Here is a 25,702-nt window from a genome sequence, read left to right as displayed (position 1 = left end):
TCAGATGCAAATTAATCTAAACTGCATTTGGAGCTATAGTTGCTTTTCTGGTAGAAACAATCCAGGGCTCATTTTATTTAGGGTTAATCTCGGTTGGTCTAAGGTTTGGGTTGATGCAAATGGGTTCAAACAGCTCCAGTGTTGTGAGAGGCGTACGCCTCAGGCGAAGCGCAGGCTCAACGCCTCGCTTCACCTCATCGCATTTACAACCTTGCTTGAGAGTCTCACGTTGTGAGAGGCGTACGCCTCAGAGGCGAAGCGAGCGCCTCATCGCATTTAACAACCTTGAACAGGTCACACCAATGTTGTCAGAATCGTGGCAAATCATCAGCCCAAAATTTATTCTAAAGGGGGGCCGGTTCGGTTTAACTATTTTTAATATTTTTAAAAGTCATCAATGGCATAAAGAAAAACACCATGACAAAAAGTCTGATATTCAACTAGAGAATTTTTGCATTATTACAGAACTGAAAAATGATTGAAAGAAACTAATCTTGGCTCCCACTGAAACGACGGTTCTCATTTTGCTGCCAACCGTATCCATCTCGACCTCCATCAGGTGGAGGCGGCCCCATGAACTTACCCCGTTTAAGATGTGGAGGTGGCAGTGGCAATGGTGGTGGTGGAGGCAACGGTGCCAACACTCCCTTTCCATCCTGGTAATCTGTGCCTCCAACATTACCAGCACTACCACCTTGCTCTGACCCTTTACCAGCAGCAAAACCTCCCATAATGCGGCCACTATCCCCTTGAAAGAACGGTACTACTGACCCCGCAAAATCTGAGGTTTGATTCGTCATGTAGCTCCCTTGTGCTCCCTGACTCCCTGGCAGAGCCTCATAGGGTGTACTCTGGCCCGAAACAACACCCATGTTCCATCGGCGTGAATAACTGTTCTCATGAAAACTGAACATGCCTTGAGACTGGATGGAAGGGAATCCCAACAGAGAACCTTGTTGTTCAGGAACTCTCTCGGATGATAGCAGGTCTGTCCGTGTTGCATCATAGTAAAAGGGCTGACCACCATCGGGTGCCACAGGCATCGGAGGATATCCATATGAAGGTGGAAAAGCAGGAGGAAATTGACCCTGAGAAGGCATGTAATCTGGGAAGGACGAAGATTCTGGTTGCTTTTCTGGAAATGGGTCAGAATCCCGGCGAGGTTGTGCCCCGGGTAAGTCAAAATTGTGTTGCTGCTGTTGGAAACGGTTAAGAGATGGTGGTGGAGGCAGCCAATCAAAGCTCTGTTGTGTACTGTCTGTCTGCTGATCTGGGTGGCGGCCATAAGGAAACAACTGTGGCTTCAGCTGCAGAGGCTGCTTTGCTGGTGGTGGTGGCAGCTGTTCTTTTGACTGGAGCCAACGCAACTTATCTTCATGCTCAGCAGGGACTGCAGCTGGATTGTGGCTGGGTAGGGCACCAGGCCTTGACTGTGGGCGGGAGGTAGAAGGCTCTGGAAGGATGGAGGGCTTAGGGTGGAGGTCAGAAGAGGAGGAAGAGGGTCGAGAAGTGGCCATGAGACTGTCATTGTCATTGGCGGGTTCATCTTTATCAGCATTGAGCTGAAGCAGGTCAGCATGAGTTTCACAAATATGTGCTTCGAAAAGGGAACGTTTCAGGAAGGATTTGAGACAGTGTGGTGCTGCACAGATAAATATTCCCTCCAGCATTTTGATGGTCTGGATCTTATGGATTCGCTCATCACAACTGCCAACACAATTTTCAGGAAAATGTAACCCTCCAGCATTTTAATGGTCTGTACTCTGTAACCAACATTCAGCAAGTATTCCCAAAGTTTTGAACACAATTTAGAAATATTTTAGCTTTTAAATATATATCAGCACTCAACTAAGTGATACTCCACTGAGCTTCGCATGGCATATGAACATACTGGACCAAGTGATCAGCGCGTCGTAGGCATGAGAAGCATGTTTGTTACAATAAACAGCAAAAGATGGCACATGATTGATGGAAAAGAAGAAAAAATACAGGACTGTAACTGTGTAAAGGATCAGTTGCAGCAGGGAAGTGGATTTCTGCACAGATTGAGCATTGGGATGGTTAAAAGAATGCAACTTATCAGAAACCATCAAACGCTTTCTTACAATAGATGATGTAAAAAAACCCAAAAAAGGTTAATACTAAGTAGCTAGCTATTCAATGTAAATTAAAGCTATGCCCTTGACCCAATGACAGCCATTTGGTGAACTAAACAAGATGCATTGCAACTTGCATTTACTTTTCCCGCTGGTTGAATAAGTGTGAATTGAGAGATCTGCCTTCTGCCATCAACAAAACCTTTTCAGGAGAAGCCAAAATTTCATATGCATGGATATATAGTGTTCTGTACAATAGTTAAGCTATTATTGCTAGAAAGCATGTATAATCTTATAATATTAAAAAAAACGCTTATCATCCAATAGTTCACCTACAATAAAAGGACATTTCTTATTGTACTTGAAATTTCAAGCCTTAGTGCACTTCGTCCTAAGGTAAACATTACATTGAAAGGGGAGTCCAATGATGACAGCTTTAGTTTGACAAAAAAAAACATATAATTTGTAAATTACCCCCAAATCATTCCTATTTGAGACAACCCCTTCTGGAAGCAGCAGTCCGAATTAATCAAGAACGATGGTTACCGCAATGGCTATCCTATTTTGATACCAGACTTAAATTTTACAAGTGAGACTTCAATGTTTTGATGTAGAAGAAAGAAAAAGGACGAGGAAGATCAAAGGATTCTGAATAATGATCATTAGGGACATCCTATTTCATTATATTAAGGAAGATTAGGTTGGGTATTTTACCCCTGATACAGGAAATATATCATAATAAAAGTAGCCAATAAACCATTGAACTAGTTTTTTTTTGTTTCCAGCAACAAGAGTAATATACTTAACTATACATGTACTACAAGAATCCCACCATGTCCTCTTTTCCTCTCTTGCAGAAAGCTTTTTTGCACATCTGGCATTATGTCACTCTTGAATGAGTGGTCTTTTTGATAATAACCTACCAAAGCTTGCAATTGGCAAGGCTGTCTAATCAATTAGTTTTCTTTTTTATGTTCAACAAGTTTCATCAAAGCATTATTGAAACTAAAGTTGCCGAAATGGAAAGCATAATTGAAGCAATGGGGGAAAGGGAAGCGACAAAAGAGGAATTTATAAGTACACATGGAGCGGGAAGCGAGAAGTTAATCGAAAGCATTGAATAAGTGAATCAAGAAGTTTTCTAGAATCAAGGCAAACATGTATTGGACATGACCGTCTAAAGGGAACATCTTTAACAAGGATACTTTTTTTTTAGCAAGCTGGGCTAGACAAAAAGAGAATTAGAAATCAGCATCACACATGGTAAGATACTGTTAGTAAAGCTAGAATTCAGAAATTGATTCACATGGGAACTCCCAAAATCCTAGCTTAGATGTTTTTTTAGAGGTAGAGTGTTCAACGAGGAGTCAACACTGAAGGAATGAAAAGGATGCATGTTACAACGGAACAGACATTGAAGCCAGTCAAGATGGTGAGCGCCCCACTTAAAACTGGCCAGGAGACAAATTTCTGACAAAATCTGATTGCATAAATGCTAATAGTGATGACCTACATCAGTAAAGACACGAGACTTTCGTTCTTTCCAAGTGAACCGTTATGATCCAACACCTCCAAATGTAACACCATTTCTTCCTATTTGAGGGGAATTGTGGGCCCAAAAGAAGATCCCTACATGATTTCTGACGTACTTTAATTGTGATGAAGGCTCAAACCGACTTGAAAATATGTTGGAAGAGCACTCCCAAGATAAACGGAAACCGGACTCCTCGCTATGGCCACAAAGATGGCACATGCTAGGCATTTGTATCCTCTATTTCTTTAGATTATTTGTGCAAGTGCTCTGTCATAGAGTAGGATCCACGCAAAAAATCTTGATCTGGGTGATGTACCAGGAGCCCAAATACATTTGGGAGGGAGTAACTCTATACCTGACGTGGAAAGAGAAAAGTATGCAAAGAAAGTGATGAACTTTCAATAGCAAGTCCACAATACACGGTCCGGCTTGGTTTGGTCGATGGCAATGCACTCCCTAAAATTCTACCAGAATTTAGACCACTCGGCCCATGAAGGTGAACCAGACCAGTGATGGGACAGATTCCAGATGCATGGGCAACCATGTAGCTGATATTTTGGCACCATCAGGCCCTTCACCTTACAATTTGAGCCTTGAGCCACAGCCATCGTTGAGCTCCTAGATTGATTTTGATGATTGCAAAACCCTCCAAGGGATAATATTTGAAAATTAAGTGTGCAGGGATTTGATCTTATTCGTATTGTTTATAAAGTTAAAAATGCCCCAAATGTGTTAAAAGGTTACTTATAATCGATGGAGAAATCTAGAAAAGGTTTGGAGTAAATTTGGCAAAAATACATGTTCATAATGCTGAAGAGTCAACCCTTGAAAAGTCTCATGTTAGCATGAGGCGACCCCTATAGAACAGGAGTCGACTCTCGAAGAACAGAATGTAAACATTATGACTGTGCAACCAAGAGTCAACTCCTATGAAGCAAGACTCGACTCTCAAGAAATTAGAGTCGACCCCTTTAAAGCAAGAGTCAACTCTCAAATAAGAAGAGTTGACCCTTATAAAGGAAGAGTCGGAAGAAGAGTCGACTCTCAAGGAAGAAGAGTCGACTCCAGACTGTAACGGGCAGAATTTAACAGATTTCTAGCCGTTGCAAAAAAGTGTTTTACGTCTCCACTTCTATCCAATGGCTATTTCTCATCCTCAACAATAAATTGATGACGGTGAACTGCATTAATGGGGAAAAATCACGTCAATCTGAAATACATCAAAGATTCAAGCTTTCAAAGGCTTCAACACTCTCCAACAATGAACTACTTCGATATTCTCTTCTTGTGTTGAAAATATTTTAGGTATTTTGTTTTGGGTTTCACTCACTCTTGTTTATCATTGCATTGTAATCTTATATTGTGAGAAGAGTGATTTGTATCAATCTAGCTCTATGGTTGAGCTAGAAAAGCTAACGTTTTTATTTCACATGGGGTGTGAAAGTGTTATATTGGTTACTAGTACCGTTAAGATAGTAGTTTTAGTGGATTGAGTATGTGGCTAAGAAGACATAGGTCGAGGTTGGCCGAACCCCTATACATTTGGTGTTGTGTTTTATCTTTTTCTCCCACCTCTCTTTATTTCTTTTAGTGTGAATCAATAAAAGTTAATCACCCAATTCCCGCCCCCCCCCCCCCCACACACACACACACACCATCACATAAGGGTTGTGTTGTTATGATGGATATGTGAAAGATCCTTGTGAAGTATCAAGTTTTCAAATAACTTGATACTTCAAATACTTCAAGACATATGATAGCATAAAGTAGTATTTAAATGTTTTACACCACAAAAACTCCTTTTTATATAACACCACTTTACAATGGGCTCACAGCCCTTATTTATAAGCTTAGCAACTCATAAGAGTCGTTGGGCTGATTCCCAACAGTCTAATTAGAGCCATTGGGAGTCAGCCCAACAGTTCTTATTCTTTACTGTGTACAACAGTCAGCTATTGACTGTTTACAGAAATAGTACATAAAAAAGATAAAGAAAAAAAGAAAAGTTACAAAAATAAGAAAAATTAAAAGGAAGAATTACAATCATATTCAACGACATGAACATGCATAAAATGACTAAAATACCCCTATAGCTAATACAAGAAAGAAATATATATTTTATATATATAAGTAGATGGATACATGTACATATATATGAAATATATATGTATATGTATCTTCTTTTATACATATAAAATAGATATTAGAAAATGCATTGTCTTATGGATTACAATTTAACACTTAGGGCATAATTACCGAAAGTTTGCCAAGAAGGAAGTTGAATCGCACAGAGCACAACGATTTGGTGAAGAAATATGTCAGCTGATATTCTAAAGTTACATATGGAAGATCTATGACTCCTTTCAGATATGTTTCTCGGACACAGTGGCAGTCCATCTCGGTGTGTTTGGTTCGCTCATAAAATGTGTAGTTTTTTGCAATATAAATTGCACTCTTGCTATCACAACATAGCTTAGTGGCCCTTCTACATTAATCCTCATATCTTCTAGTAGCTGATGAATTCATACAATCTTCATATTAGTAGTTGTCATGGCTCGGTATTTAGCTTCGGTAGAAAATAACGATACCTTTTTTGTTTCTTACATCTCCATGAGATTAATGAGTCTCCTAAAAACACACAAAAACTAGTAGTGGAGTGACGGTTATTTGGATCACCTCTCCAATCAGAGCCAGTATAAGTTATTAAATTTAATTAAAAGAAAAATGATAAGAATACTCCCTTATTCAACGATCCCTTTATGTATCTGATGGTCCGCAGAATTGCACTCATATGAACGGATGTTGGTGCATGTTGAAATTGGCTTGCAGTATGAATTGCATGTGAAATATTTGGTTTAGTAATACTCAGATACATCAAGGAGCCTACAAGTTGTCTGTAGGGAGTGGGGTCTTTGAGAAAAATTTCATCATCAATTTTCATTTTGGTTTCTACTATAGCAGGAGTTTCACAAATTTTATCATCTGTAATACCTGACCTGACAAGAATCTCAGAAGCAAGTTTAGTTTGAGATAAAAAATAACCTCTATGTGAATATGCAACTTCAATTCCCATAAAGTAGGTCAGAAATCCTAAGCCAGACATTTCAAATTTATCTTTTAAGATAGATTTTATGCTCTTAATTCATTTAGAGTCGCTTCCAATTATTAGCATATCATCAACATATAGAAGTAATATTATTATTCCTGCGTTGGATTTTCTGACAAATAAAGCGGTGTCAGTAAAACATGAGGAGAAACCATTTTTCAACATTAAATATTTAAATCTGTCATACCAAGCCTTGGAGGCTTGTTTTAGTCCATAAAGTGCTTTTTGGGGACGAAGTATTTTTCCTTTAAGAGTCTCTATTCCTGGAGGAGCATCCAATATATACTTCTTCATTAAGACTGTCATTTAAAAAGGCGTTTTTAATATCCATTTGATAGATGTTCCATTTTTTAATAAAAGCGATGGTAATAAGGCATCTGATAGTACCCATTCGTGCAACAGGGGCAAATGTTTTTTCATAGTCAATCCTATATTCTTGACTATATCATTTGGCTACTAGACGAGCTTTATATCTTTCAAGAGATCCATCGCTCTTGGTTTTGACCTTAAACACGCATCTACATCCTATGGTTTTCTTACCCTTAGGAAGATCTTGAAATTCCCAGGTCTTTGCTTTTTTGAGAGCTCTAAGTTCATTATCCATAGCTTCTAATCATTCAATATTTTTTTTGGCTTCTTCAAAGTTTTTGGGTTCTACATATGAGTGAATGGCACTAAGGCAAGCTCTATGTTTGGGTTCTACTGGATTCGTTACGTTTTTCTATTGCACTTTTAAAACTATTTTTATCTCTATGAAAATATGTGATAGGATCTCTAAATGTTCCTTCATGAATATGTTGATAGGTAGGTGGGTGTAATAAAGAGTTATTTTCCTCAACATCATTATCACTAGAGTCATTACATGGGAACTCATCATCACTAGCATCATCATTTATAGATAATAACTCAAATAAAAAAGAATAATCCATATTTTCTTCATGAGGTTCACATCTTTCAAAACCACCAACATTTTCTAGAAAACTCATATTTCTGGACACATAATTTATAGTTTTTAATATCGTAACATCGAAATCCCTTTTGAGTTTCGGAGTAACCAAGAAAAGCACATGTGATAGCTTTTGGTGAAAGCTTGTCATTCTTGTCCGTAAGAACAAAACATTTGCATCCAAAAAATCTTAACCTATTATAATCGGGTTCTTTTGTATACAACATTTCAAAAGGCAAAATTTTGTTTAAATTTTTGGATGAAAGCCGATTTATGAGATAGACAGATGTGAGAGCTGCCTCGGCCCAAAAAAAATTGGTATGTTTTGCGAAATGAGAAGTGTTGGAGTAGTTTCAATAATATGTCTATGTTTTGTTTCGGCTAATCCATTTTGTTGAGGTGTTTTCGAACAAGAATTTTTATGGAGAATATCATAACTCTCAAGATATCTTTTGAATTCATTTGATAGGTATTCTCCTCCAGAGTCAGTTCTAAGAATTTTCAAATCACCATTAAATTGGTTTTTTATCATCATATGATATGTTTTGAATGTCGTAAAAACCTCATGTTTGTGCTTAAGAAAAAATATCCAACAATATCTAGTGTAATCGTCAACAAAAATCACATAACACGAAAACCCTCCTTTTGATAAAACAGGTGTCGGTCCCCATACGTCCGAATGGACAATTTCAAATGGTCTTGTTGTAAACATAGATCTTTGATTAAAAGATAAACTTCTCATCTTTCTAAGAGTACAATCATTACAAGTGAAATCACTTTTACAAAGATGTTTAACAAAAGGTAAATAGAAAATTTTAATAATATTGGGATGTCCAAGCCTTTTATGCCATAAATTAATAATGTTGGACAACATTACAAAAAGGGTTTTTTGAAATTTGAAGGAAGTCGACATAGTATAGATCTCCCTTCCTAGAGCCTTTCCCAATCAACCTCCCGAACCGGCGATCCTGTATCCAACATTTATCAAATGAGAATTTTATATCACATCCTATGTCACACGGACTCCGCTAGGGAGGCGCCGCACCCGAGTCAACATGCCTCGACACGGGTGCAAACACTGGTGAGGCTTAGGACACGACCCGAACTCGGTCAACGATGAGTCGGACTCGGTCAACGATGAGTCGGACTTGGTCAACGAATCGAGGTTGAGTTTGTCCTTGTTTTGGATTCGGTCAATGTTGATCGAGTATATATTCGTCTATTTTAGGGTGAAAAAACTAAAAAAAGATATTTTTATATATATATTTTTATATATATATTTTTAAATATATATATAAAGAGACTGTTGTGCACAGTACACAATGCACAATCTCAGTGATTGTGCACAGTCACAGTGACTGTGCTGTGCACAGACTGTGCTGCATGCACAGTCATGCACTTTTTTTTAAATAAATAAATAATATATATATAGCCGAGTCCCCGTGTCCAAAAATTTTAAAATTGTGTTGCACCCGTGTCGCACCACACCCGCACCCGCACCCATGTGACATAGATCACATCCATGATCCCAGAGTTGAGAGACCGAAAGCAAATTTAAGTTTAATTTTGGTATAAATCTAATATTGGGGATAAAAAAAACTTGTTTTTCAAACTTTTCAATTCTTTTGATTTCAAGAAAAGTTTCATCCGCGATTGAAACAAAAGATGGAGAGGAATTTTTTGAATATTCGAAAAAGGAGCAAATACTTGAAGACATATGAAATGAGGCACCCGAATCTAAGAGCCAATAAGTCTTACCAAGAGGAGAGAAAGTTGTCATGGCGGCTCCGAAAATTGCCCCCTTGAGAAAAGGTTGAAGTGCTTCCACAATTTGATGCAAAGAGAAAGCTCCATTGGAAGAAGATGAACTTTCTTCCTTTTGGGGTTGGGATATGGTAGTCATCGCTAGCAACTTCTTCTATTTTGGAGAAACCGGTTTGATGTGTCCTGGTTCCTTACAAAAGTGGCACACAATTTTGCTATAATCTCTTTTTCCGCCTTGCCCACTATTTTTCCTTGCTCCTTGATTTTGATTTTTGAAGTGGGGAGATTTGTAGGTTCACACATTGTTTCCCGGTCTTGAAACGGCATTAACACCTTCACCTTCTTCTTGGTTGGAAAGTGTTGCAAGAATACTTGGGTTATTCTTGCTTATACTCATACGAGTCTCTTCCCCACTTAATTTAGTAATTACACCTTCAAGAGAAGGGGAAGTAAAGGCGGATAAAAGAGATGATCGTATTTGTTCAAATTCGGGTCTAAGCCCATTTAGAAAGTTGAAAAAACGATCATCTTCTAATTGTTTATGCCTAAGCTCAATGGCTTTACCACTCTATTTGGGCTCAAGCATGGCAAGCTCATCCCAAATACAGGACAACTCCGCGAAATACTCTCTAATAGTCATTTCGCCTTCTCTTGGAGGGTCAAGACCAATTTTTGAAGATAGTACTCGTGGGACAAGTCTCTTGAAGTGTACATTTTTTCAAGATATTGCCATGCTTGAGAGGCTTTTTTGAATTTGATAATGTTGGCATTGATTCTTGTTTCAACGGATGAGAAGATCCATGCTAAGATTTTAAAATTTCTCATCTCCCATTCCTCACGTTTCTTACTATAGTCTTCAAGCACTTTGATTTTTTTTCACCTTCAAGAATCTTTATTTTTCCTCTTTCTGCCAAAGTAATCATTGGTTCCAGTTCCGGTATTGAGCCTTAGACATATCCCCAAAGCCCTTTACCCTTGATATGGGCTTCCGTATTTCCGGCCCAAACATGATAATTTGAGCCATTGAGTTTGAACCCAAGAGAGAAGTGAGAGTCTTCTTCTCTCATTTTGAGAAGAAAGGAATATAGAGTGAAGAAGATCTTACCACAAGCGAGTCTTTAGAACTTACTTATGTGGTATGATTCTCTCGATATATATTGCAAGAAGCCGCTACGCTGAAAATCAAGAGAAAGGTAGGTGCACACCTTTTGAGGCACACGATCTTCTTTAATAATAACCTTGCTTTGATACCATGTGAAAGATCCTTACAAGCAATCAAGTTTTCAAATAACTTGATACTTCAAGACATATGATAGCATAAAATAGTATTTAAATGCTTTACACCACAAAAAAGAGAAGTGCAATAATGTTTTTATAACCGTAAGGAGACCAAACTCCTTTCTATATAACACCACTTTACAATGGGCTCAGAGCCCTTATTTATAAGCTTAGCAACTCATAAGAGTCATTGGGCTGATTCCCAACAGCTCTAATTAGAGCCGTTGGGAGTCAATCAGCCCAACAGCTCTTATTCTTTACTGTGTACAATAGTACATAAAAAGATAAAATAAAAAAAGAAAAGTTACAAAAATAACAAAAATTAAAAGGAAGAATTACAATCATATTCAACGACATGAATATGCATAAAATAACTAAAATACCCCTACAACTAATACAAGAGAAAAATATATATTTTATATATATAAGTAGATGGATACATGTACATATATATGAAATATATATGTATATGTATCTTCTTTTATACATATAAAATATATATTAGAAAATACATTGTCTTATGGATTATAATTTAACAGGATCGACCTTACTCCGAGACCTCCATGCTGAATAGGGGAGGCAACCACAACCCTCATCATTAGAGAAGGACCGTGTTTGTCTTCAACACCCGTCCAAAGGAATTGCATGAGAACTTTGGTGATCTCTTTTTCCCTTGAAGCCAACACCCTAGATTGGGATGGAATTGAAGACTAATTTTATCATGACAGCTGTCCTAGCATGTGATAAGTACTTCACACACCATCAATGTAATTTCCCCTGAATACGATCCAAGACTGGTCACCACATTGAAGCTCAAACTTTGTTGGTGTGAATGGGGATACCAAGGTATGAGGTGAGTAATAAAGCAGTCGGACAGCTGAAAATGAGTGATGCAGCAACCTTAGTTTGGGCATCAACATTAAGAGTGAATAGTTGGCATTTTGCCTCGTTAATGTGAAGTCCCAAGACCAATGCAAACACTTTTAAAATGAAGGAAATCCAGGCCATCTGGTTGGGTGAGGCGTGTCCAAAAACCAAGAGACCATCTGCATATTGTAAGATGGTAAAATCAATTCCATTGATCGTGATTGGCTTGGTGAAGCCAGAATCGACGGATTTTTTGAATAAAGCAGCCAAGCCTTCACCGGCCAGATTGAAGAGCAAAGGTGAGAGAGGTCATCCTTGCAGAAGCCCCCTTTTCGGTGAAAAATATTCACTAATTTCTCCATTGACTTGTATGACAATCGAAGCAGTAGACAAAAGTTCTTTGATCCATCCACGCCATCTTGACCCAAAGCCCATGCTGCACATACATTCTTCCAAGAAGGTCCAAGAGATGGAGTTGAATGCTTTGCTTAAATCCACCTTTAGGACAAAGTATGGACGACTGGGATTAGACATGTTGTGAAGGAGTTTGTTGGCCAGTGTGACACAGTCATGGATGCGACGACTCAGGATGAATGCATGTTGGGAATCAGACATGACCTTATGAATGATGAATTTGAGATTAGATGCCAATACCTTGGATATGATTTTGCATAAGAACCCAAGAGGCAAATCGGCCTAAAATCAGTGATGTTAACAACTCCCCCATGCTTAGGCAATAAAACCAGCAAGGATTTGTTGAATGCACGCAGCAAAAGGCTGTTACAATGAAATTCCTTGAAAAGTTGTAAAAGATCTTGGTGGGTCGATGGCCAAAACCATTTGAAGAAATCCAAGGGAAAGCGATCCTCCCCCGAGGCCTTATGCTTAGAGAGACTCCAAACCGCTTCACGAATTTCTTCAATAGACAATTGTAAAACCCACGTAAAAAAAAAATGGACCCAGGTAAGGTCTGGACCCGACCCAGGCTCGTTCTCGTTAGGGTTGTAAAACCCGACGCAAGGTGAGGATTTTTAAAAAAAACCTCTCCCCTGTGCGCCGCACCCCGCCCGTGTTGTTTCCCCCCCTCGATCGGATAAGGGAAACCCTTGAGGGTTTCCCTTAATATCAGCCCCTCGAGCTCTTTAAGAGCATCGCAAGAGGGGAGGGTGGGCTCTCAGCGACGCGCCTCTCTCCTCCTCTCCTCCTCTTCCTCGCTCTCCTCGCGCTAGCGCCCCCTTCTCGCAACCCCTGACGCTACCATGGCTGGCCATCTCACCAGTACGCCTACACCTCTCCCTCGTTCCCTGTGCGCGACAGCACCGACGCCGCCAATCCCCTCCCAGGTACGCCCTTCCCTTCCCTTCTTCTCTTTTTTTTCTTCGGTTGCCGGAAGGCCGACAGGAGGCCGTCGGCCCCCTGTCGCGCCTCCCCCTTCTCCTCCTTCCCCCGTCATCTGGTTCTCCTCCCTCTCTCTGTTGTCTCGCCGGGAGGCCGGCAGGAGGTTGATGGCCCCTGTCGTACCCTCCCTCTTTCCTCTCTCTCTCTCTCTAATGGCTCACCGGGAGGCCGACAGGAGGCCCACGGCCCCTGTCGTGCCCTCCCTCTCCCTCTGTTGTCTCGCTGGGAGGACGGCAGGAGGCCGGCGGCCCCTGCCACGCCCTCCCACTCCCTCTGTGTCCGTCGGAGGGCCAACAAGTGGCTGACAGACCCGTCGTCGTCTCCCTCTCTCTCTTGTGGTTGTCGAAGAGCCGACAGGGGGCCGGTCACCCCTGCGGCACCCTCCCTCTCTTGTTGGTTATCGGAGGGCCGATGGGAGGTCGACAGTCCCCCTGTTGCGCCTTCCTCCCTCTCTCTGTGTGCGGGAAGGGTCTGGCAGGTGGCCCCTGCCGCCCCTCCCGTTCTCCTTTGGGGCCTGCTTGAGGGTCGGCAGGTGGCCGACGGCCCCTGCCACCCTTGACCCTCCTCTGTGACTTGCCAGGGGATCGACAGGTGGCTGGTGGTCCCTGCTGCCCTTTTCCCCCTCCTTCGATCTCCTCTGTTGCCGGAGGGCCGGTAGGAGGCCGACAACCCCTCTCGTGCCCTCCCGCTCCCTCTATGCCTACCATAAGGTCGACAGGGGACCGATGGCCCCTGTCGCACCTTCCTCCTCTGTTCTCTGCATTGTCAGGAGGCTAGCAGGAGGCCAACGGCCCCTACCATGCTCCCCCTCTCTCTTCTTCACTGTATCTAGTGGGCAGGGCCCCCCTGCCATTCGATGTCCATCAGCAGGGGTTGAGGACCCTGCCAATTGAAGTCAGTCATGCAGGGGCCGAGGCCCCTGCCATTCGAAGTCTGTCAGGCAGGGGCCTTGGTCCCTACCACTCATCAGATTTCGTACGACAGGGGTCTCAACCACTGCCGCTCATGCTTTTCGTCGACAGGGCAGGCCTTACCACTGCCCTTCTGTTCTTATTACAACTATGGCATAATAGCTTTCACACTTTTGCAGATTTACGCAACGGGTCCCGTTCGTGCTCCGCGGCCTGAGCCCCGTATCACCTACAATCGTAGGCGCACGCAGCGACACAACATCCCGAGGTAGGGGAAAGTCACACGAGGATTTTGGATGAATGAAATAAAGTATAAGAATTCTGAGATATAATAATTGATTTTTCATACATGCTTACATGTAGAACAATATAACTTGTGATTGCATGTTTTGTGTTTCCTCGTTCCTACTCTTCTAAAATTACATGCTTGATGTTTGCTATATGGGTACAGTGATTCCTATTACTGCATTTTTGTACTTGCTCGTTGTTGTAATTGCACTATAGATGCTTTATTTGTTATTACATGTTGAATCTTGTTGCCACCCTCAGGCAAGCCTCGTAGGGTGTGCAGGTGCGCGTACCATATCTTGCACCTTTTGGAAATGTGCAAAATTGTGTACAAGCACTAAAAGCTTGAGTGGAGGTGTTTCATCGTGCAAGACTGACTTCTCGAGAACAAAATTCTGCTTATAAAGCTTGTGATCTATTTATGCGTTGCTAGAGGCAACTAATTGTACCCCGAGTCGGCTACTCGGAAGGAATGATTGGATTCATGATGATCTCAAGACCTATTTAAGATTTTCTATTTTCATAGTGTTTGAGCATGCCAAGTATATTACTACTTTTACGTTATACGAAACACTGTGATGGGTTATCCTTCGAGAAACCCACAAGTTGCTATCGTAACCGGACCTTTAGATAGGTACGGTATATACATTATGATTAGTATGAGATGTCGTTGAGTACCGCGAAGTGTGCAATGAGCACTTTGTTGAAAAAAAATGAAAATAATGATGTTCGCCTCCACAGGCCAAATGCTCAAGGAGCAATGCATATCACGTATGAACTAAAGGAATTGCAAGATATTAAATTATTGCCCTCTCATCGCAGTCGTACCTTTAGTCAGGTATGATCGTACTTTTGGACAAGTACGTCACGTCGGTGTTACGATGTTTGGATGATGAGGTTGTGGCAACCTCGAAGCGTGCACATGACACAATATTGAGATCACATAAATGGTAACAACTTGCCTTCACAGGCAAGATGCTCGAGTGAGTCTAACAAACCAAAGCATGTAGAATGGAGCGGCGGTTAAGAAACCCCCGTCGTACTCATTCAACCTTCACGGTTCATCAAGGGAGAGGATCGACGGTACAAAAACTCCGATGGACAGGTTGTTAACAACCACCCCACGGACAAAAGACTTAGCTTCCCCAGTCATCGGAGTTAGGAGAATTGGGATTACTATAAATTATCCTAGGTGGTAACTCCCAGGTACTTCTACAGAAGTTGGATGCATCCATGGGCTACGAATGCCTTTGGAGATTTACTCTCTTGGTCACTGACCATCCCTCCTTAGAAGCGGACTCAATCAGTCATCCGGGTTAATGAAAAACACTTGACATAATAAACCCTCGGATCGGTCTCAGTTGTTTCTACGTTTCGCGTCTGTGCGTACTCACAGGTCAGTTAATATCAGAACTTAAAGAATATCCTTCTCATAATAGTTATAGATAATTGAGATTTGTACTACTTGAAATGTTGTTGGTACATCTGTGTCAAGGCAATAGATCTTTGCATATGTTGCATCTGCTAGAATAGATTACATATTGTACTTGTTGCTTTTAATGTAATAAATTGCTTATTTCATGAATGTCCTGCTTTATTTTATTCTACATTGTCTATTCATACACCTACTAGTTTGTTATGAAACTGACTTATTTCATGGGCAGGTGATGAAACTGACCCATTTCATGGACTTCACATGCGGCCGATGGCGCGATGCAGTATGGCTCGAGATTGTTCTTCTTTCTGTTGGCGTCTTGGCTTTGAGTTTTGAGTTTTTTTTTAGATTATTGAATAGTGGAAAATGCTCATTTTGTAATAAACTGCAAATTTTATTAACAATCTATTATTTTGTTTTCTCACTTCCTTTGAGTAGCTGTTTCATGAGAAATGATTATTTTACTGCTAACGTACCCAGAATTTGGTAACTTGTGCTCCTTTCTAAATTGCTTCCGTTGTCGAATTTAAAGGTAAAAACTTTAATCTTTGAAAGATTTTTCGTCAATGTTTTCGAAATCGCAAGTTGAAATTTTGGGGCGTTACAGAATGGTGTTTGTAAATTATATCATTTTCCAAGAACTTTTGGGATACGGGGAAAATAAAGATTCTCCATCTAGAGAGGACTTCTGAAACCATGTCTCGTAATAGGTGGTGGTGGTCGGGAGAATATTATCATGCTCTAATATCTGATCTCCTATACACATCAATGGGATGTGGTTGATCCTGGCTCATTTGGAAGTGGATTGATGAAGGAATGAGGTATTTCAGTCCCCCAACTGAAGCCATGTGATATGTGATCTCTGCATCCATCGGATTTTATCATGAATTGTCCATTGTCTGATAAATGCTGCAAGGTGTTCGATCTGCATGGAGATGTAGGGTTCCGAGGTGTCTTGATTCAATGTAGAGTCTGCCTACAGTTTGGAGAGATTTGAAATCTCGTCTTCCCTAATAGATATGTGACCGAATTTGTTTAGTTGGCACTTGGCAGTCCCGCAACTAGACCTTGATAGATCTCCTAAGCATTTGCAACTTCTGTAAAATTTTGTATGAGGCTGAGTTTCTGTCAAACGGTGTAACCCAAAAGTTCTCAATTTTTGTGCACAATTCCAATTCACGCAACCACCATTCCTCCAACTTGAATTGACGATGAGTTCAAAAACCAGAGCCCCAAGAGATTGTAATGTCACCATGATCTGAGATGGTCCTTGGTGAGATGAATCCAAATATGTTTGAGGCGAGACCAGAAGTTGTGTGCAAACAAGAGTTCGATCAAACTTATGCAGACAGAGATCTGCTCTTTTATTGGACCAAGAGAATCTTTCACCTCGGAAAAGCAAATCAGCCAAGGAGGCATTGGAAAGGAAATCTCAGAAACTAGAAACTAGCAGCAGAGGCGGTGAAGGCGGCTGGCATATTGCTCTCTTGCGATAAGATGCAAATGAACTCTCCAACCACTAACCATGGGAAGCAGACTAGTGAGGCCACGAGGAGCAGTTACTGCCAAAACTCAAGCTTCTTGCAGCGATGGATGGCCCATAAACAAAGGATATGATCATGGATGAATCCTCGACGGCAACCTCGAAGTGGAGAGAGAGGGAGTATTTGCCACAATATAATGTATTTGTCGACCAGGGTTGTTTCCACATAACCAGGATTCCCCCATATCTACTAACTGCTGAAAGAAATTGGAAACTACAAGACCATACGATTGCATAATGATGGATCCATGTTCCGCAGTTTTGATTCAATGAGCCCAAACACATCAAAAGCGTGTTGGTGGATCCAACTGCTGACAAATGTCTGTTTGTTCTCGCATTTGAAGCCACGACCATTCCAAGTAGAGAGCTTCATGGTGAAAACCGAGAAGTAGCCCTAGGTCTTTTGGCCAACCTACAAAGCCCAAATGAATCAGAAGTGCATGCGAGTATGGGTCTATGACTCCTGGCAAATCTCTTGATCTTCATTAGGCTGGAGGAGTCCTTTGATGCAGCAGAAAAGCAAGGGGTGAAGTCTTGATGGAGATTTTCCAGTTGGGGGTGGTTAGGTTTACACCCAACAGTTGGGCTACCACATCAAAGGGCAAATTGAGGAGGTCCGAAGATGGCTTGGTAGGAGAGTTGACGAGAAACAAGGTAGTGAGGAAGAGTCCAAGGAGAGGGGGAGCAATGTTGGGGCGTCAATGCCAACCAAGGAGGAGGGGAGGATATGAAGGATGGGGGAGACGCTCGAAAGTCAAAACCAAAGGTGGAAGAAGCAAGCGAGGGCTGGCGGGAGAGGAGCCCACTAAGACATTATTGGCCCAGACAGGAGAGAGGGAGGGGAAACGCAAGCAAGGGTGAGGGTGGAGAGGATATTTGGGTCAGGGCAAGCGGGATCAACCCAGGTCCAGGACCCAAAAGGCAGGGAAAAGTTATTGATAGGTTGTGGGGTGGGATCAGAGGAAGGTGGTGGGAGAGGAGAACAACTTAGATGTTAACCTATGTCACATAGGTGTGTGTGCGGGTGCGGCACTTTAAAAAAACTTGGGTGCGGGGGTGCGGGAGGGTATATATATATATATTTTAATATTTTAATATATGTATATATAAAACTTATCCATAAAGCAAGCTCCCAATAAAAAAATCTGTTTTTCACCAAAAACAATAAAAAATTTAGAAGTATTGCTTAATCAGATTTTAATTGAGTATTACTTAATCAGATTTGGATTTATATACATTTAATACAAAAGTTCATTCCAATGCAGTTTTCACTTTTTTTTATTAATACATTGAATACAAAAATTTGACCTACTCGGTTCTCCCCATTTAATACAAAAGTACATTTAATATAGAATCCGACCTACTCGGTTCTCCCCATTTAATATAGAAATTCATTCCAATGCAATTTTCACTTTTTCTATTTATGCATTTATGACAAAGCTCTATAAAAAGTATAAAAGAATATAATGGCTCAACTTTTTATGACAATGCTTTTTAAAAATAGTAAAAGAATGTACGTGGCTCAAAACATTTAATGCAAAACGTTTCAAACTTTCAAAGCTTTGTATATGGGACAAAACTTTAAATAATTTTAAATTTCATTTTTTAATGTATCTATTTTAGACAAAAATAACATGTGTCACGTAGCGTCGATGCGGGTGTGGCAGCCTCTATGCCGAGTCCCTGTGACATAGATGTTAACCTGCATGACTGGATGCTCCTATTAGTTTAAATTTTTATTTAATAAAAATAACGGGCACCTTTGCCTGAAAGTAAACCTAAAAGAAACTAAAATTCATATGGTACCCCTTCAATAGGTAATAAAGGTAATGTCTAATCAACTTAAACTTGAAGAGATCCAATAAGCTTCTATCCAAGCTCCAAGTAGGGTGAGTAAACAAATTGAACAAGCCAAGCTTTGCCTGTAGCTTAGCTCATTTTGGGAGAACCCCAGTTCAAGCTCGAGCTTGAGTATGATCGGTTGAGCAAAGCCTGAACTCAAAATGTTTCAGGCTTGTGTAGAAAAAGACTTAATTTTTTTTTAACATTGTTAATAGAGGATTTGAACACTCAGCCATCCCTTCCAGGCCACATGCTCAAAATTGTTGTATATGACATCAGTCACTTTGTATGTATATCATATATCTTTATTGAGCCTACACGAGCCAAGAAGCTTAGCACCCCTTATTGTACTCATCTTCATAATCTTTTACAAACAGTTTGTAGCTCGGCTCACCAAATTCATTTTGTGAACCCTGAACGAGCTTTGGACCAGCTCAACCAAGATGAGCCATGAGCTGCTTATGTTGTTTCCAAGACCTAGATCCAAGTCAACCTACCTTTCTTTCCTTTTCTTCCCTTATCTCTAGTTAGATCTTTGCCTACACCAGTAGCATAGTGGAAATATAGATTAGAGTCATAGACACTTTATATCATTTCACATGGATACGGATGCAGGAGTGGGACACAATGAGGATATGCTTGGCACAATATGATAATTTTAAAAAATTAAGACACAGGGGCATGACCACACACATACATGTGTGTGTATGAAAACAACAATTCTAAAACACTACAATTAGGAACATCAAATAATGAAACTAAGTTCAAATGGAAAATGTAACGTAATTGATGACAAAATTTAAAAGAAAAAGAACTGAAGTGAATATGAAATAAGTAAACAAGGTCATAAAAGAAAGTAGATAAAGTTAATGACACAACATTGACTGTGTGTTAAACTAGTTTGACTATGTCCATGAAGTGTCGTGTCGTGTCATGTCCACACGGGATATGTATGCTAAGTGTCCATATAACATAATGTTATACATGGAAAAAAGTAGTTATCAAACTAGATGTTTATAAGATTTAGCATGACTGCTAAGGCAAAATTTTCACAATGTATTTCTCATCTAAAAGTTAGATACATCATAGAGCTTAAATAATGTAAGTCAAAACAACAAAAATTAAAGTTAACAAATCTTGACTTGCTTTTGATAAGCAAAGAGAGAGACTTACAGATAACAGCTAGAATCACTCCTTGCACAAACCAAACAGAACGCATGCTCACAGGGGCTCTGCAATAACAGAAGATTGTCATGTTAAAATATCAACACGTACACACAGACATGATCCATAAAGTCAAGACTGGAACTTTGAAATGTTTGTGTTAATGCAAGAACTAGAACCAGAATGTTTGCAGCACTATGACCAACCAATACAACATAATTAGGGGATCTTGCGGCGTATCATTGACCAGTTCAAGAAATATGGACACGGAACAGAAAGTGAAGCCAAAGTATTGGTATAAAAATAGGCCTGCATTGTTAAAGCAGACCTGATTTTCCAGGCCTACAATAGGCTGTTTTCACTCTTGGTTTCTAGCCTTAAATGCACACCCTGTCCTAGTGCATCCTGTTTCGTGACAGCAGCTTCAGACCATCTAGAGGCTAAACATGTGCCACATGGACTACGCCCAGGGTGAGTTCCTTTTGTTCTAATCTTGATTTTGAAAATGGTTTGGAATTGACAGTTTCAAGGGACTATCTGCAGAACAACATATCCACCTCAGATATTATGAGCAATTGAGGATTTGTTACCATTTTGGATTATTAAGCTGATTCAATAATCAATATGCAGTCATTACTCATTACTCATTACTCAGCAAAAAGGAGCAAAGTTAACAGATCTCATTATAAACATGCATTTCTTTAGAATAGCAACTGAATCCTTTGCTGACATATAGGCTTAAGAAAAGTAGGCAAATTCAAAATTAACTTTGCCTGTCTACATACAAATCATCTCATCCAACGCATTTCCCCGGAGGTTCCTCCTGTGTGTGCACAGTTGAGTGTGATCCTCTCATCTAGGCTCATCAATTCCACCAATCAGCAGGCCAATAGGTTAATTAATTGAGCCTTCAACAATCCGCCATTTCTGCTGGCATTATTATCTCAGATCAAACTCTGGAATTCTTTGTTCTCAGCAACAGCAGTTCCACCAGAAAATTCTCCAAAGTGCAAGGTTGATTGCTTGAGTCATATTGCTAACCAATTAACACACCTTTTGATACCAGTGGTTGCCTATTCAGGAAAAAATGACTATAGAGCTGCACTGATCAACTCAGGCTTTATCATGAAGTGTCCAACATAGGACACTTCATATCTATGACACTCGATAGTGTTGGACATGCGACATCGCGTGTCCATTTTTTCTTGGACACTTCTATGTTAACAAATGAAGTGTCTAGGAGTGTCGGTGTTGGTGTCCAAGTGTCAGACACTCACAAGTTGGCCCGTCTAGAAGTGTCAAGATAACATAGCTTTTATTTATCAGTCCACATGTTTCTTGATTCAGTTTTCCAACAACAGATATATTAAGACTACATGAGATTGGTTTAAACGCACAACTGGACACTTTTCTTTCAATGTCTAACAACTAAATGGGGTGTTTGGATGCACCCCATTTATCCAGAAGAGTGAAATATGTTCCCAAGCCATCTATCTTTTTATGGATAAGAAATGAACGCTACCAAACTGCAAGTACTTTTCATGCTTTGGTGAGTAACATCAAAATAGCATTTCCTTTTCTTTCTTCCAGCCCACCCTAAATTTTCCCCACAAAACAAGTATGTCGTTTGAGATTCTATGGAGGAAACTAAATTAGATGTAGGGCGAACTGGAATAAGTTAAAGATGATAACGAAATATGGTCCCTAAATTTCAATAGAACAAAGTATCCTGATAAAAAAAAGAGAGAGAGAAGCATAAAGAATCAGAGAAGGATCTGGGCATGAGAGAGAGAGAGAGAGATTACGATTTGTACCAGGCGGCCGTAGATGGCAATGGGGAAGTCGCAGCGGACGCAGAAATGGACGCGATCCCCGAGTTGTCGCCTGGACCTCCGTCCGACAGTATTGACAAGGGCGGAGGCGAAGGGGTTGCCAAGGCTCTTGGCCACCGGCAGATCGGCAATGACCAGGTGATCGGGGCAGGCCACCGTCACTCCGCTCTCGGGAGGCGGTAGAAATGCCTGCACCGTCGACCCACTCCCTCCACTGTCCAAAGGGGCCGAACCACCGGACGGCCCTTTGCTCAGCCGGATCTGAAGCATCGCTCACTCGGCCTTTATTCTTCTTCAATCCAAAGGAGAGATTCCATCAAAGGATGACAGAGGGTAGAACGCAGAACGGTACGCACAACCACAGTCAAAAATATCGTTCTTGGAAAATTTTCGGCAAAGAAAAAATCTCGGGAGATTTTGAAGAAAAAGTTGTTCTGACCCCAAAATCAGAACTTCAAAAGTTCTAACTTTTGTTTTCCTTGAGAAAAAAAAGGAAGGAGTCGCCGCCGGATGGTGACCCTTCCCGGCTTTCCGAGAGAAAATGGAAGGGATGAGTTGGCTGACCTCAAACAAACTACAACCTCTTTTGCGGGCTCTCACTACTGCTCTAAGAGTGCTCTGGTTTCATCCAACCCTCAATAAAACCATCACCCTCAGATTCAGCGAGAGAGAGAGAGAGAGAGAGACCTCTAGTTGTTTCAGGCGATGCAACAACAGGCGTTCTGAGGGCTCCACTTCTCCGCCGGGCCGACGGCTTCCTTCCGTTCCGGTTTTCTAGAGCTTTGTAATTAGGGCTGTCAACGGCTCGGGTTTGATTCGAACCCAGGTAGAATCAGCCCTCTGATTTGAGATGCTGATACCGGGTTCGGATCTGGTTCAGTCAGATCTACTAAAAAACCATAACCCGATCTTATAAGGATTACATAACCCGAACCATACTCGGTAAAATAAAAAAAACTTATCGTTTTTACATTAAAAAATAGCGGATCTTTGCCGGAACATGGGTCGGTTCTGGGTTTAGCATGAAATTTCACAAACCATATCCAACTCAACATATTTAGGGGTGTCAAGGGGTCGAGTTTACCCGGATCAAACCCTATAGGGTCCAGGAATGGTGACAAATAGGAAGACCCAGGTCCGGACCTGAAGGTCCGATTAATACATGGATCAGGCCTGAGCCTGACCCGAGTTTCGATTAAGACACATTTTTTTAATCTAAAAATGATAAAATAAATATATTATTTTATCGAGTATGGTTTGGGTCTGGTTCATGTACTTCTTGTCAGGTTCGAGTATAGTTTCTCTTATAGTAGACCCAATTATGCCTAGGTCTGAACCCAATACCAAACCTGAAAACCTGGTCCAAGTCTAGTGTATATAATGTGACATAAATTACATAATATAAAATGTCATAAAATATAGATAAATTAATAAAATGACATTTTTGTTATTTATATAAAATTAAAAGGTGAATAGTGATGGCATTTTTGTAATATTTAATTTTTTATACTTTTAAAAATATTTGAATGACATGTGAAAACAATCACATTTTTAAGTAAAAAATAATTTTTTTCTAATTACAGGTAGAACCATATTGAAATGTTTTATTATGGCCTTTTATATGTAATTCATTATAATATTGGTAGGTAATTTTGTAAATTTAAATTATTTTTTTATGTTGTTTTTTTGGTCAAAAAATGCTATGATGAACCTACTGATAAAATCTTATAAAAGATTAAAATAGATTAGGTTTGATGTAAAAAATAATTTATTTAAAAAAAGAAAATGACATGAGTTATAGTCAACCTCAAAAGAAAGTAAATATTTTATAAATAAATAACTTTTTTTAATTTTGTCTATATATAAGGCAGAAAAATCTATTTTCTTTTTTTTATACAATTTATTTATATCAAATAGCTGCTTGTTTTGATTTCTGTATGATCTCTTGAGTTATAGTCGAGCTCATACTATCTTACAAGCTGAACATTGTTTATGATCTTGTGAGTTTGAATTCGAGCCGAGCATAAAATCGACTTGTTTAGTTGATCCAACTGTTCATGAGACGAGTATGAACACATGATGTTCGTGACGGAACGAGCTGAGTTAGGCTGGTGTGAACACGAGCCAAGTTCAAGTCATACAAAAAGTTTAATGAGCGGAGTCTGAACACCTTATGTTCGGCTCGATTACCAGCCCTATTTATAGGTATCTTTATAAAAATATATACTTTGTATCAATTTTTTTAGAAACTAGTACCAATTCTTTTAAAAACAGTATCAATATATATTAGAAACTCATATGATATTTTTTGGCACCATATTACTATGCATTTCAAATACAAATCTATCCCAAACTTTTTTAAGCCCTCACTTACCCATACCCGTTTGTGGCAACTATGAGTACGGTGTCAACGGGTCGGGTTTGGTTCGTACCCAGGTGGTACCAGACTTGCACCCGTTTTTTCGGGTATGGTATTGGGTCTGGACTCAGGTCTAATTGGGTCCACTATAAGAAAAACCATACCCGGACCCGATAAGAACTATATGAACCAGACCCGATAAAATCACATTTTTTATCATTTTTACATTGAAAATTTGCGGGCCTTAATCGAAACTCGGGTCAGGTCCGGGTCTGGTATAAAATTTCACAAACTATACTCGGGTCCATGTATTAATCAGACCTTCGGGTCCGGACCTGGGTCTTATTATTTATCACCATACCCAGACCCTATAAGGTTCGGGTCGGGTCCAAGTAAACCCAACCCGTTGACACCACTAACTATGAGCAAAACATATGGGGTTAGCCTTTACAACTGACCTGCCGAGACAAAAATATCACTAGCATAGAACACGATCGCATTAGCTCCTCCGAATTGTTGGAACAGCATCAGGCCAACTTCCACCTGAACTTGAAACGATTTATTAGACACAAAACTCAGATAGTTTGTTATATAGAAATCTGCAGAGAGCAATTAGGTATCAATATTTAGATACTTACAATGCCCGAGTGAGCATATTTCTTTTGAAACAGCCGTTATTCTTGCTTTTGGAAGGAATGCTTGGAGTTCTGTATAATCCTGCTCATTGAACAGTGGTATTACAGTGATTAGCATCATGTCAATAGAAATTCTTCAACATATTTGCATCAGCTGCAACTGATCGAATCACAAAAATTCCTCGAGTCTTTTGGCTCAAACTCTAAACGAGTTATCGAGTCCCAAGTCGGGCTTTAATTCACACACATCAAGTGCAATAATCACATTGCACACTTTGAGTGTGCCGCTGCACCTGACTGCCCTTTGCGGATCAGGTGCAATCACATTACACAAATGCAATGTGCCGCTGCACCTAATCACCCTCCATCTTCTGTCAGTACAGCTATCATAGTGGGGCCCAACAGCAGATGGATGGTGATCAGGTGCAGGGACACATTGCAATTATGCAATGTGATTGGACCTGATCCCGACACCTATTGTTTGACCCCATAGCTCACAGGCTGTGTCCCAAAGATGCAGGATGGTCAGGTGCAGTGGCACAGTCAAAGTGTGCAATGTGATTGCACCTGATCTGCCCTCCAGATACTGACGCTTCCTGAGAAATATCAGCATCCTTTCCTCAGAGTCTCTGGAGTTGTGTTTCAAAGTCTTTTTTGCGGCCAATCTTTGTCTGCAAGAGGTGGCATTTGTCACTAGGTACGTA

At 40.3% G+C, this 25,702-nt stretch overlaps 1 protein-coding gene across 2 annotated transcripts; it reads right to left on the bottom strand.

Moving 5' to 3' along the window:
• Positions 1-307: 307 nt before the first annotated feature.
• Positions 308-22,767, bottom strand: LOC149842325 (uncharacterized). Of its 2 annotated transcripts, XM_089999064.1 has the most exons (4): positions 22,569-22,760; positions 21,987-22,296; positions 20,182-20,240; positions 308-1,707 (listed from the first exon to the last, which is right to left on the bottom strand). In XM_089999064.1, exons 2-4 carry the CDS (start codon positions 22,272-22,274, stop codon positions 489-491), a joined length of 1,566 nt encoding a protein of 521 aa, XP_089855190.1. In that variant the 5' UTR covers positions 22,275-22,296; positions 22,569-22,760; the 3' UTR covers positions 308-488. The 2 variants fall into 2 exon arrangements, with proteins under 2 accessions (XP_089855190.1, XP_089855189.1); XM_089999063.1 differs by having other exon boundaries at positions 21,987-22,767.
• Between the last annotated feature and the right edge of the window lie 2,935 nt (positions 22,768-25,702).

Source organism: Nuphar pumila, chromosome 3 (genome assembly GCF_984573655.1).
Source record: "Nuphar pumila chromosome 3, dmNupPumi1.hap1.1, whole genome shotgun sequence".
NCBI classification, from domain to species: Eukaryota; Viridiplantae; Streptophyta; class Magnoliopsida; order Nymphaeales; family Nymphaeaceae; genus Nuphar; species Nuphar pumila.
Note: the sequence above shows the minus strand (reverse complement) of the source record. Positions and strands in the feature narration are given on the sequence as shown.